Genomic DNA, 12,921 nt, shown 5'->3' on the forward strand with positions numbered 1-12,921 from the left:
CCTTGTTGCTAACTAGGTAACATTATATTCTTAATGTGCCAAATAAATCACTGAAATTCAAATGTGACACAGCATACTGAAGATGTACTTAGAGTTGCATACTTACATTTTATCAGCTTTACAACCTCTATGTGGTTTGAATGTGTAACTAAGGTCCCATTAACCTGTCAGAAAACAGAAGGCATTGGGAGAGAACAGTCAGGACAGACCTGTGCATCCCTACACAAAAGCCAAGGCTAAACGGATCAGACTCATCCTTTAACTCTCTTTCGGACCCAGAGATGTTCAGTTGCTCACCTTAATGATCCTATCTCCTGTCTGAACACCAGCTCGCATTGCAGCTCCATCTACAACACAAACAGACAGGAACAGAGTCATGTTGCTTCTACAAGTGTGTTGTGGTCGTGTGAGTGTTTGTGTGGAGGCTTGTTTTGCCATCTTTCACTTTTAAGCCATCGTAGTGAGGACATTTCTGCATTGTGAAGACATTCTGGCCGTTCCTCACAACTTCAAAGGGGGCTGTTTGAAGGTTTAGACTCGATTTCAGGCATTTAGTTGTGACGGTTAAGGTTAGAGTTAGAGCTCGGGCATGCATTGTGTCAATGAGGGTCCTCACAAGTATATAAAGACAAACGTGAGTGTTTGTGTGCGTGTGTGTGTGTGTGTGTGTGTGTGTGTGTGTGTGTGTGTGTGAGCTTTACCTTCTTTTACCAGCTGCACAAACACAGGGTTGTCTCCACTTACGGTCAGCCCAAAGCCATTTTCATCTCTCTGGATTATCACACAGCGCTGGACGAGACCTGTCATTTGCACACAGACACACTGCATTACATTACATGTTACCAATGGTAACATAAACTAAAGCTAATTGTGAATGTGACAAACATGGTGTAACTTCATGGTGTGATGTTCATGTTTGTAATTAATTAAAAAGTAACTTATGAACGAAGTTAAGTCTCATAGTTTTGTACTATTTGCCTAAAAAGAAGTTCTGGCACTGAGCGTCTGGTGGGAAAAATCCTCCACACAGGAAGTGACAAATCAAGAGACCGAAACAGAAAAGGTTTTTAAATAGAAGCCTGCTCTCTTTCCAACAAACACTGGACGAGCAAGAGATGTTTTCCCTCTCTTCTGTCTTTGGTATCCTTTGTGTAGTAGTAATAATAATAATAATAATACTTAGGTGGAAACGTTTTAGGATATAGGACCGAAAATTCATATGAAAACTTGCATAAAACACACTTATAAAAAAAACTTAAATTAGCAAATACATTAAAATGATGCAAACAAACAACACAACTTCCGTCTGATTAGTGTGTTGTTGATGTTTTAATCTGGACTTTCAGGAAACTGACTTCTAAATTGAGATTGTGTATCTCCTCATTCTCTTACAGAAAATAGTGCTTATACTAAACAACGCTATGTATCCTGTGGACTTAGTTATGTTTACATTATGTTTACATTATGTTTACATCCATACACTACCTCACTATTTATTCTTTAAATGTTTCAGTGCAATACACATATAGTCATACACAACAGTGCAATACATACATATATATATACACATACATATACATTGTTATTGTATATATTTTTTACTTTATTTTTCACTTAAATACTGTAAATGTGTATATTTTTATTTTCTATTTCTTATTTTTATATTTTGTACATACTTTTAGCTCTAAATTATGCTACTTTTACTCCTGAATGGGAGCACCGGTACTGTACAATTTCCCCCCCGGGGATCAATAAAGTATTTCTGATTCTGATTCGGATTCATTCTTTCCTCACAAAAATGCATTGTATGTGCATTTCCTTCCTCATAAAACATTTCGGGCGCATTAATACCCTGTGTTGTGCGTTACTGCCACCAACTGTCCATCAGTGGAAAAGCGTTAAACAATACACGGGACTATATAAAAAAAAAAAAAACATTGCTCCATAGCGCTACTAGTGGTCAAAAACTCCACTAGATCCCTTTAACCTATTCATACCCTATTTAAATCTGTGTTCTGTTCTATTGGCAGTTTGGGAAACCGCATGACCATGTGCCAGGAGCACAGCTAATAGTACCCATTTGAATCTGCCAAGTCCTCGCGACCCTGTGAAACCAGTGCCTCCATTTGTAAAGCCGAGTCATTCATATTCCTACACTTCACCGGCACCCTGAAATCTGCGAAGACCATCTGCTGGATCAAGAGAGCTCCATCAGGGAGGTTCTTCCTGCAGCCACTGAGGAAGTTTAGTATCTCACTATCTGCCTCAGCGTGGTTTTCCTTTTCCTTCTCCTGAGTGGATAATTGGTTGTCTTCTGGCCTCCACGAAGGAGCCTCAAGACTCCAGGGTGAAGAAAAGGGCAGGACGGATTAATGTCAACCATGCAACCCAGGCAACCACCTTAACAACTTGATCCTGAGCGCTGCCTACACCCACACCACCTCTGGTCTCCCCTTCACCATCTCTGTCCTCCCCTTTCACCAGGCCCTGGGGTAAAGACTATGGGACGATTCATATTTTAAAGTTTAAAGCAAATGTATAGCAAAAGGACAAACCTCTTCATGCAAGAATGGGGCTAAAAATTCAAAATATATTTACTCACTGAACTCAAAGCTGTAAATCTAATTAGAGCTGCAACATTATTTCCATTAATCATTTATCTGCTTATTTTTCTTCATTAATTGAAATTAATTTTGTCTGTAAATGTTTAAATAAGTGAAAAATGCAATCATAATTTCCTAGAGCCTAAGGTGACATATTCTAATTGCTTGTTTTGTCTGACCAACAGTCCAAAACCCGAAGATATTTAGCATATTATCATATTGAACGTAAATCTGTGTTTTTCTTACCTGTAGGGTCAAACTCATGTTTGAGGGAGACAGAGGTTTTCTCATTCTTAGGTTTCTTGTCTGTGGGGTCCTTGTTGAGAATGCTTGGGGTCCTAGAGAGACATACAGCGAAGTGAGAACTCAAGAAACCTCACAATATATAAATACATTTAAAATTTCAATTTAACTAAAACTGTTAAAGATACACCTGATTTTGATATACCTTTCCAAAAAGGGAGTGTATCTTTAAGATAAAAAGAGAAGAATTAAACATACAATATCTTGCAAACAACGTTTGTATGCACACGTAACCTCCAAGTGTAGATTATTATGCCAACAGATGAGCATCAGGTACAGTGAGGTCTTTAGAAGTATGATGAGATATTATTGCAAATGTCAGAAAGAGGATTGACTGGATTGTTTCATAGCACAAAACTTGGTTTTTGTACAGCAAAACAAGATACAATGCTGGCAGGTGGAGTCAAGCTAGCCGTTTCCCCCGTTTCCAGTCTTTATGCTAAGCTAAGATAGCCTGCTATGTGTAGCTTCATATTGAATGGACAGATGCCAGTCCTCTCATTTAACTCTTGGCCAGAGTGAAAAACCTTATTTCCCAAAATCTCAAACTATTGCTTCAATAATGTAAAAACGTAATTCACTCTCAATTCACATAGCAGTGGGAAGATGTCAAGGAGTCAAAGATAAGCCTGTGCAAGTGATCAGAAACCTGAATAATGTTATAAACCTGGTTAATATGTTCATGAAATGAAGCAGAAGTTGAGTAAAGTTGGATAAATTCCTGGAGGTTCTTCACTGCGATGCCAATGAACCGAAAACACAAACGAGAGAGCTGCGGTGTAACATGCAGTTCACACACTTTTTAATACTGTCAGTGCAACACATGGTTTAATAAAGTAAACAATATCTTGAAGACATGTATTCAGATCTTATCAAAGAGGAAAGACGAAGTTGTTGATGTCTAACTTTGAATTACATGACTATAAAAAAACGGCTCCATGTACTCCCTCTTTCTCGGTATTTGGTTAACTGATTTAATATGCATATCCCTCGGGGGAGGCGGACCTGATGGTGGTGGTTAATATATTAATAGCAGAGGCTCCGCTCTCTGTGTCCCCCCCTGCAGCTCCTCCTACTCGTTCCACAAGAGGGGGTTTTGTTTGTGCTGCTGTTCCTCTCTTGGACAATGGGGGCCCTGGGCTTTTAACAATGGCTCCCACGTCAAAGCCAACTTACTATACTGTGGCTTTGTGGGACAGATTCCCGGAAACGGAGACTAGGGTTTTTGGCTCGGCTCCAGTTTCCTGAATGTGGGAGAAGGCTGGGAAAGAAATGGAGGAGGGAGACGGGAAGGAGGAGGCGCACAAGTGTCTTTGAGGGAAGACAGAGGACAGGGCAGAGGAAATTTCAACTTAGCTCCCAGTGTGTGAGCAGTCCTCTCTAAACTAACCTCACGGTGCAGAGAAACGATTAAATAAATTAAATCCTGGGATATCAGATTCAGACAAATAGCAGACTAAAAAACAATAATGTTCCTTTGTGTCGAGCTCCTGTAAAATAAACCAAACTAGTTGAAACAGATTCCAGTCTCTAGACACAACAAAACTGTCACAATTACAGACAAAAAAAAGGGTGAAATTATGTTGAATAGGGGAACATTACGGTGGTAACCTTGTCTTTCTCTCTGAGATTGGAAGGCCCACTTAGGGAGCCTCCTTGCTGTGGTTGGAGGAGATTAGCAGTTGATAAGACATGGCGAGACAAGGACAGATTGCATCCTGCTCAGTGGGTGGCGGCTAAGTAAGTACTGCTGGATAAGAGGGAAGAATTCAGCTTCCAGCTTCAGATATTTCAGGCACATTAAAGGCACAAACTTCAGAGGCTTTAGTTCTTTCATTCAGGTCAGGTGATAACTTTGTGGCACAACACTACGGTACCGGGACACCTGAAAACATTTCCACAAGACCTGATAGCCATATGAATGTACTCAGACTACAGAGAGTGACCCCAAAATTGTTAGCATGTCTGGCTAACTAGCTTACTACCTACAGAAATAACAAAGCCTTACTTTCAAAGCCAATTAAGTAACAGGTTCTGTTAAAAAAACTTTTTTTAAAACTTCCATTGTGTTGTATTTCACCAAGCCAGTCGAGGATGCTATCAGAGTTAGCGTTAGCGTGATATCATGTATGTAGCCATCAAGTGGCTATTAAAGACCCATTTCACGAGATTCTTGTTTAAACACGAGTAAAAAAAACAGTTCGCAGATACAGCGTTTTAAACCAATGTGGAGCTAACGTTATCCTTTTAGCTACAGCTGAAAAAAAAATCAAAATATAATCAATGCATGGGGCTGTAGTAAGAAAGACACTCGTGTTTACACCTAGCTAATTCACATACACTGTGTGGTATTTTCCCAAGGTGGTCTTGGATGTTATCAGAGCTAAAGTTAACGTTAGCGTGATGTGTATGCAGCTATCAAATGGACCGATTTAAGACCCATTTTACAAAAATCTCGTTTAAAAATGAGTCAAAACAGCTAAAAACATTTATTAACTGTAGCCGAACACAGCATTTTCAACCAACATACCGTTAGCCTGTTTCGCTAGCTAGCTACAGCTGATAAAATCTGAAAATCTAAAATCTAATCCTCTGTGTGTGTTCCTCAAGACGTGACCCCTCACATTATATAAGTTACATCACATTACATACGTTATGATCCATGGTTAATGTAAAAATATTGATTATAGCAGCTTTAAAGAATCATGACCAAAACATGAGGTCAACCGAGGTGGACAAACAGGACACAGTTTCTAAATTACCTAAAATATGTTTTATTATTTATCAGCCGACATATACGGCAATATACCAAAAATTATATGTAATAAGCTAATATTTATAGAAAAAGGGTGGATGAATGGATGGCCGATAATATTCGATAAATGTCCCGGGCTATACCGAGACTCTAGCTAGGATGTTGCTAAATGTCATAACAGCTTGCCAAGTTACCAACAGTGCAGTGATATGGCCTGCCTCTGTAGAGGTAATTAAAATTTAATGTATTTTTCTGTTGTTCCGCCGAGTACTTTTGAAGCACCAAAAGGTTCAAAAGTTCACCAATCCACCATGATAAAAGAAAAAGTGTTCATGTCCATGAGAAAGGTTTACTGGCACCACAATTCAAAGGGAATCATTAATTTACTTATTGTATTAGTGTCACTCGGCTGGGAAACACTCAGCTGGCTAATTTGTTCGGACTTTCTTTACTTCCTTACTGCACAGTTATCAAAGGAGGACCAAAAAAAACTTGCAGCACTCCACAGATGCCAAAAATACCAGATAATTCCTCTGGGATGATAACGGCAAAGGACTCGGCTCCAGAGGGTTGAAGACAAAAGCCCAGTGAGAAAGAAGCTAAAACTCCACATGCAGTAGATCTCAATGTTTATTATGAATGCAGCGAGATATAGTGAAATAAAACATGATTTATGTCTTAACGGCTTTCTGAAACCATACACAACCATTGTTTTCTCTATTCCTTTTCAACGCCAGATCAATGCTCAGTACTTTGAACAACAACAAGTTTGCTATACAATTTTTATCTCATCTTACACCACGGTCACAGATCATTCTTGATTCGGCACCAGTATGAAACTGTGAGAAACAACTGCAACAGCACTGTGAGGCTCCTGTGGTTTAGATAAAGACCTTTAAGTTTGGGTGCTACACATGGAACCTTTGTAACCAATAAATAAATAAGACTATTAGCCTAATGGGAACCATGCAAAATTAACCATGTATACAAATCAACTAATGGCATCTTTAATTTCTGTTTCAACCACCATTTTAAAACTAATTTGTTAAAAGGATAAGCCAACAATGTGTTAGTGCATCTCTCAGTACCTCCTGACTTTCCTATTCTGTGGCTCTCGGCCCTAAACCCATTTGTTCCCACTAAAGATGTAAATATTTAAAAACAGGCCATGAATATATACAGTACTTTCAGTTTTAAAAAGAAAAGCCTACATCATTTGATGAAACAGGTGGCCGCTGTAGTGTTTAGCAAACGTTACTCAAACAGGAGTAAATTGTGCAATTGTTGGGGACTATTTTCAGCTGCGGATTAATACACATTTGGTGCTCTAGTGAGTATTTACAGCAGCAGGACCGTGTTTGTGGGATTGAATTAAACTACAGTGTGTGTGTCCATCCCATTGAAAGAACATGTCGCCCAGTGTAACAGTATGTGTTTTTAATAGTTTATATTAAATAAGATGTATCAGGTTTTGGATATATACTTAGTTAGTGGGATCTATTCACCAGACTAATCCTTTAAAGTAAACAATAACTTCACTGGGTAATTATTTGAGCTTTCCAGAATGAATGTTTTCATGTCTGTTTCAGTAATGAATCATTGCGCATTTGCATCTGACATTAGTTGGCTCCCACCGCTGTATCACCACAAACATCCAAATTCAATATAAGCTTGTGAACTCTCAGGAATTATCTAATCAAGCAGCTCAATGTAGGCTGTGTGTACAATAGTGTATATGTATGAAAACGTTAATTATTACAAGCTGATGAATAAGGATCATACCACTGGCATACAGACGTGGCTATATCCCCACGGAGCACCTATTTATGGGCTGACGAATCCCAGAATAACACAATATAAATACTGCACGTTCATTAATATCCAGCAGTGTCTCGTCTGAAACCATTACGACAAACTCTTCAGACACAGTTTAAAGTCTGAATGATTCATCAGTAAATAATTATAATTATTTCATCTCAGCATGAACGGCTGAGACCGCTCACTGCACAACACATGCTCGTTGACCTGCAGGCTCTTTCTGTATATTCATCACTAAAGACAAACAAAGCTTCGTCGTGACGGACGACAAAAGTCTAAGTCAATCTAGAAAACAAACAATTCGAGCCACAGGCACATTTTTTGTACGTGATGCACTCGTCTCATTCAAGTGAGTTCCCATTCAGTGGTTAATAAGTTCAGACACTTGAATTGTGCTTTAAAACTAATTCAAGGCTCAATCTCAACATATCTGCAGTTGCTATGGTAACGCTCTCCCTCTCACACACATTGTCAGTATGTTATTTTATAAGCCCCATCCTGCTCTTATTGAGATAGAGACAGCAGTGGCCAAAATACTAAAATTTATTAAAGCGAGTGAGATCAAGTTGGATATTTTGCATTAAAATGTTTCATTTTATCCCAAATAATTCATCCAAAAGTGGAAAATTAGCATGTCTACATTATGTTTGGGTTCTGAGACATCATTGGCTTAAAGTATGCTGCACTGACAAACATAATTCAGTGTTTTTAATTATATGACTGGTAACTTTCCAAACGTGACTTTAATGGGACAGTTTTATGAGGGTGCACTTTTACTGCACATAGTTTGGGTGTCAGTGAAGAAGCAAAACAAACACCAGACTGCAACATCCAACTTTTGAACAATACACTTCGTAGAATTTCTCTCTCTCATGGGCAATAATGCTGAAACTATATTGAAAAGAGGTTAAACAGTGACAACAGGGTTCTTAATCTATTAGTGTATTGTATTATTGTACTGTATATGTGCAGTAGCACGACAGTGGGCTCTGTCTGGTTGGTAGCCATCCTGCACTGATGTGTGGCCAGTGTCAGTCAGGAAGGGCCAGTGGTCTGGTGGGCCCGACAGACATTGTTTTACAGTGATGTCACCGCTTCCCGTCAGAGGTGGAGAGGGGGGAAGGTGGGAGGTCGGCGGGGCGGGAAAACACACAGATCAGCAAAACTGTGTGACAAAGAGCAAAAGAGCTGGTTCACGGCCTGCTGGCATTCAGGTTGATCATAGGTCCTAGATGGAAATTCTAGTATTTTTTAACTTGGGCCCTATTTTACTTTTGGTGTCTAAATCAGTAATAGTTACCAAAAGAAATTGGTCCTCTAGATCGCCTCAGCAGGCAGCTGCTAACAGGCTGCAATGGCGGGCAACTGCGCCCGTGAAACGTCTGTCCACTCAAAGTGCTTGTTTTTGCCAGTGACAGACTCAGGTTGTTACGTAAGTGTCTGACAACCTTATGGAAAGGATCCCTACAGAGAGAGAGACCTTTTTGTTAAAGAGTAAGATCCTTTTTGTTTAACCAGTCATTGCTGAGATCCTCTAATGCAGGACATCACTTAAATATGTCCATCTGAAACAACTACAGCAAGTAGGGTAGATCAAAGTCGATGCAGAGAGTCAGTCTATAAACTATGAGAGTTTGTTTAATAATTTCACTGTTTGCTTTAGTTTGACTAACCTGTTGGCTTGTTTAAAACCTGTCTGCTTGTGTTTGTTGCCCTGTTGGACCCATTTTTAGCAATGTTGACATTTTCCCAGATATCAGCAACTACTTTGGCGAGTACAATGTAATCGGAACCGATAAAAGAAACGGTCAGAGCTACGAAAATAAAACCCAAGTTTTAATAAACCGTAGTTTTCCTTTAAAGGCCTAAAAGCTCACTGCTTCTCCCCAACCTCCAGGGAACTGTGCTGTGCCTTAAGTTACTTCTGCTAGTAAAGTTACTGTGAGCCCAACGAGACTTTGTTCTAGAGGAAAGAGGGTGGTTTCAGTCTTTCCCTGGAGGCTCGGCAGACAGGAGAACATGTACCATGCTGGGGGTTGTCACATCCAGACAGTAAAATATCACAAATGTTAAGAGAAACCTAGCAGGTTGCTCAAACTGAATTCTTCTCACTGAGAAACCCTTGAACAACGTCCAAGAAGTGACCTAACCACTGCTGGAGTTGGCCCAAATGTTACCAGGCAACTGAACCCATTTTTTTTAGTACAGGCTTCAGTAATAACCTTCAAAATCCACGGACAAGTGTGTTGTTTAGATAATGAAACTAAATCACCACGTCACGCAAGAGCAAAGCTTTAATATGAACCGGAGAGGTGTGCAGCCTCAAAGTACGCACAGGGTCCAGTGAGTGTCTTTCTCTGAGCGGTCATTATAGGAGGGATGAACCTCTTAGACATATATTCATAACCAGTATAAAGATCAGATGGCAGTGACAACGTTCAACAAGTCAACTCATTTGCAAGTGAAACATTTGTACTGAACTGTGCCTCAGTGGAAACTATCAGGACATCAGATACAGTGCAATATGGTTTACGTGCAGTGAACATATTTTTCTGCTATACAAATAAACACAACTCACAATGACAACTTTTGTTCACCAATTTAGTTTAGCATGTTAGCATGCTAACTAGCACAAGACACAGCGTACAGCGGAGGCTGATGGAAACGTCATTCGTTTTACAGGTATTTAATCATAAATCAAAGTATTACAATCCATCCTGAGGGGACCATGAATGTTTGTACCAAACTTCAAGGCAATCCATCCAACAGTTGTTGAGACATTTCACTCAAAATCACAAAGGCCAACCTCATGGTGGCAAACAACAACAATAACAACAACAACTTGTGGCTGTAGCGAGACTACATGCTGTGACTTTTTCTTGACTAACAACATCCAGGCACAGTGAACTTCTTCATGTTTTATTGTCACAGCGAGGTTGCCAGTTTTGGTACCTGCGCTCTCTGACTGTATCTAGCAGGTGAGGATGCTGCACAGATGGATAAACTGACAAATTGTCATTTTTAAATGTCCACACTGGTTAATTAGTGAACTTTGGAGGTGCTACTTGGGACAGAACTTGACTAGCTGTGTACCCTTGCTTCTTTATGCTAAGCTAGGCTAACTATTTCCCCAAAATGTTGAACTAATACTTTAAACCGTTGCTATTTCTTTTTTCTATTTTACAAACTACAGCCGGTGCTCTTGTTTTCAGGTGGACCATTAATGATTCAGATATTTTATCTTAGTGAGTTTGACATAGCCTCCATGTGTCTGTAGATAACATCATTACTGCAGTCTGTCCCTCTGTTGTTCAGCATATGGAGAGAGATGTTTCAAATAGCAAATATAACTTCAGCTGTACAATACTGCAGATATATCTGTGAAACCCATTTCAGGGGTAGACTTTCCCTTTAAGTCTGCTCTTTGGTGTGTGTCATGCTTTCCACTTCCACAGTCTGTTAGGATTTTAAACTGTATATGGTCTTTATGTGGAGTTTGTGATGGAAACATTACAGAAAATCAAAACTACATAAAAAAGAGGCCCATTCTTGTAAAAAAGCAGCAGAACAGACGAATAGCTTAGTCCTCTCCGCAGGCAGAAGGTCAAGAAATCAAATGACTTTGTTTGACTTTCCGAGGCAGTCATGTGTACCTTTGTTTTGGCGTTTCCTCAGAGGAAACTCCTGATTACTGAGTGTAAAAATACACAAGTGACTTATGTGGGATGGCATCTGAACATCTGAAAGTCTACCCTTAATGTTTCTACAACAATGCACAATTTCTTTGCCTAGAACCCGACAAGAAAAGGCACAAAATAAAATGTATTTTTCTTTATGACTGCGTGTGTTTTCACTGATCAATAAAAGGGAAAGTCATATGATCATATAATCAAATTTGTACCAACATTTGTTTGTGCACGATGCTGTCAGTAAGACCCGTGGATTAACCCTGTTGACAATCACAGAAAATATAATGTGACTGCAGTATCAGTTGGTCCCCCTGTGGGACTTCTAGGAGGCTCCTGCAAAATATGGGACCGTTTCACTGTTTAAAAGTACAAGGCATGTTTACACAGACATGTTTCAATCAGTTCACCTTCAGTAAAACCAGACAACAAGGAAATTGGTTTCTGGGACAAAATCTGTACCAGAGAACTGGTCTGTGCACTTCAGCATCCTGTCCTGGAGGTAATGAACAGAAATATGTGCCTCTGATGTCAGGTAACCTTTTAAAAAAGGCCACAAGTAAAGAATGAGTAATTCCAGGGAAATGCCCCCTGCTGAATGGGAAGGGGAGCTTGTCATCAACACTCAAAACCAATAACTTCCCCCAGTAAAAAGGGAAAAACTGATCCCCGTTATGGGAACACTTTTCCGAACTCCGTTGAGAAATCTTTAAATTTTAACTTGCCATTAGTTTCCCTGTTAGACATAGAATATAGAAGGCATTTTAAAGCTCGCCGATACTAACAAAGGCTTGTATCTAGTTCGGCGTACATCCAGTAGATCAAGCACCTTTACATTTACTAAAACACAACTTTTAAATGACATTCCCTACTGATCCCAGAGGCCATCGTCTCCTACCACACTGCGACGTGAGAGGGCAAGCTAGTATAGCAAATTTAAAAACTAATACTTTGTAGAAATCTGGGGCTTTTTTGTTCAATCATTTAATTGCCAAATTTACCAGATCACTGATCTAAATGGTAAAATATCTTATATTACGTTCTGCTAGTTACCTAGGTTTTCCAACAAGTAAGATAACCTTAAATTGGGAGATTGTTTAATGGAGTTTGGCATGATGCAGTTGTTCCATTCCAATAAACCGATCACAAAAAAAATTTTAATTTGATAAATTTTAAAAACAAATGCTGTATTCAAATAGCAATTAGCAGTTTAGGAAAATGAGCATTTGACCTACCTGTCAGTGAGTGTTGACTGTGTGCCACTCATTGGGCTTCACTTAGGAGTTTCCGAGGACTTCACCCAAATAACATTTTCATGATAACGTCTGACTCTTATTTGTTAATTAAAACGGCTCCTTTATTTTGTCTCCTCGGTGTCCGTCCATGTCCAAAAACGTCGAGAAGGAGTCGTTATATCCAGCATGAAGAGTTTAAAACTCCGTTATTCTAATAGGAGTGTTGGCTGGAAAATCCCAAATTGGTCATGTATTTATCACAGTCGACGTTTATAAAGGCTAAAATCCTCAGAGTTGCAAGAAATGAAGAGTTGTGCTACTTTTTTCTTTGGGGTGTGAATGTGTTTCATTAGCCCGCCGCTGCAGAGACATCTGGAAACCCGTGAACTACTGCACACAACTTGCTTTGAGTGTTTTTTCCCCCAAACTTTGTCAGATTACCTCCGAGTCCAAGTTGAGGGTATCTCTATTTTTCCTTAGGAAATACTTCCACGATGACACCCCAGTCTATTCCTGATGTC

General features: G+C 39.5%; 1 protein-coding gene across 1 annotated transcript in view; it reads right to left on the reverse strand.

Moving 5' to 3' along the window:
* Window positions 1–12,467, reverse strand: part of LOC139295091 (rho guanine nucleotide exchange factor 12-like) — a 31,507-nt gene extending 19,040 nt beyond the window's left edge. The window contains exons 1-5 of the mRNA XM_070917176.1: window positions 12,401–12,467; window positions 2,850–2,941; window positions 702–800; window positions 298–347; window positions 107–164 (exon numbers count right to left, since the gene is read on the reverse strand). Of these exons, the coding sequence (XP_070773277.1) occupies window positions 107–164; window positions 298–347; window positions 702–800; window positions 2,850–2,941; window positions 12,401–12,432 (331 nt within the window). The 5' untranslated portion in view covers window positions 12,433–12,467. The remainder of the gene's footprint in view (window positions 1–106; window positions 165–297; window positions 348–701; window positions 801–2,849; window positions 2,942–12,400) is intronic.
* Between the last annotated feature and the right edge of the window lie 454 nt (window positions 12,468–12,921).

This window comes from Enoplosus armatus, chromosome 13 (genome assembly GCF_043641665.1).
Source record: "Enoplosus armatus isolate fEnoArm2 chromosome 13, fEnoArm2.hap1, whole genome shotgun sequence".
NCBI lineage: Eukaryota > Metazoa > Chordata > Actinopteri > Centrarchiformes > Enoplosidae > Enoplosus > Enoplosus armatus.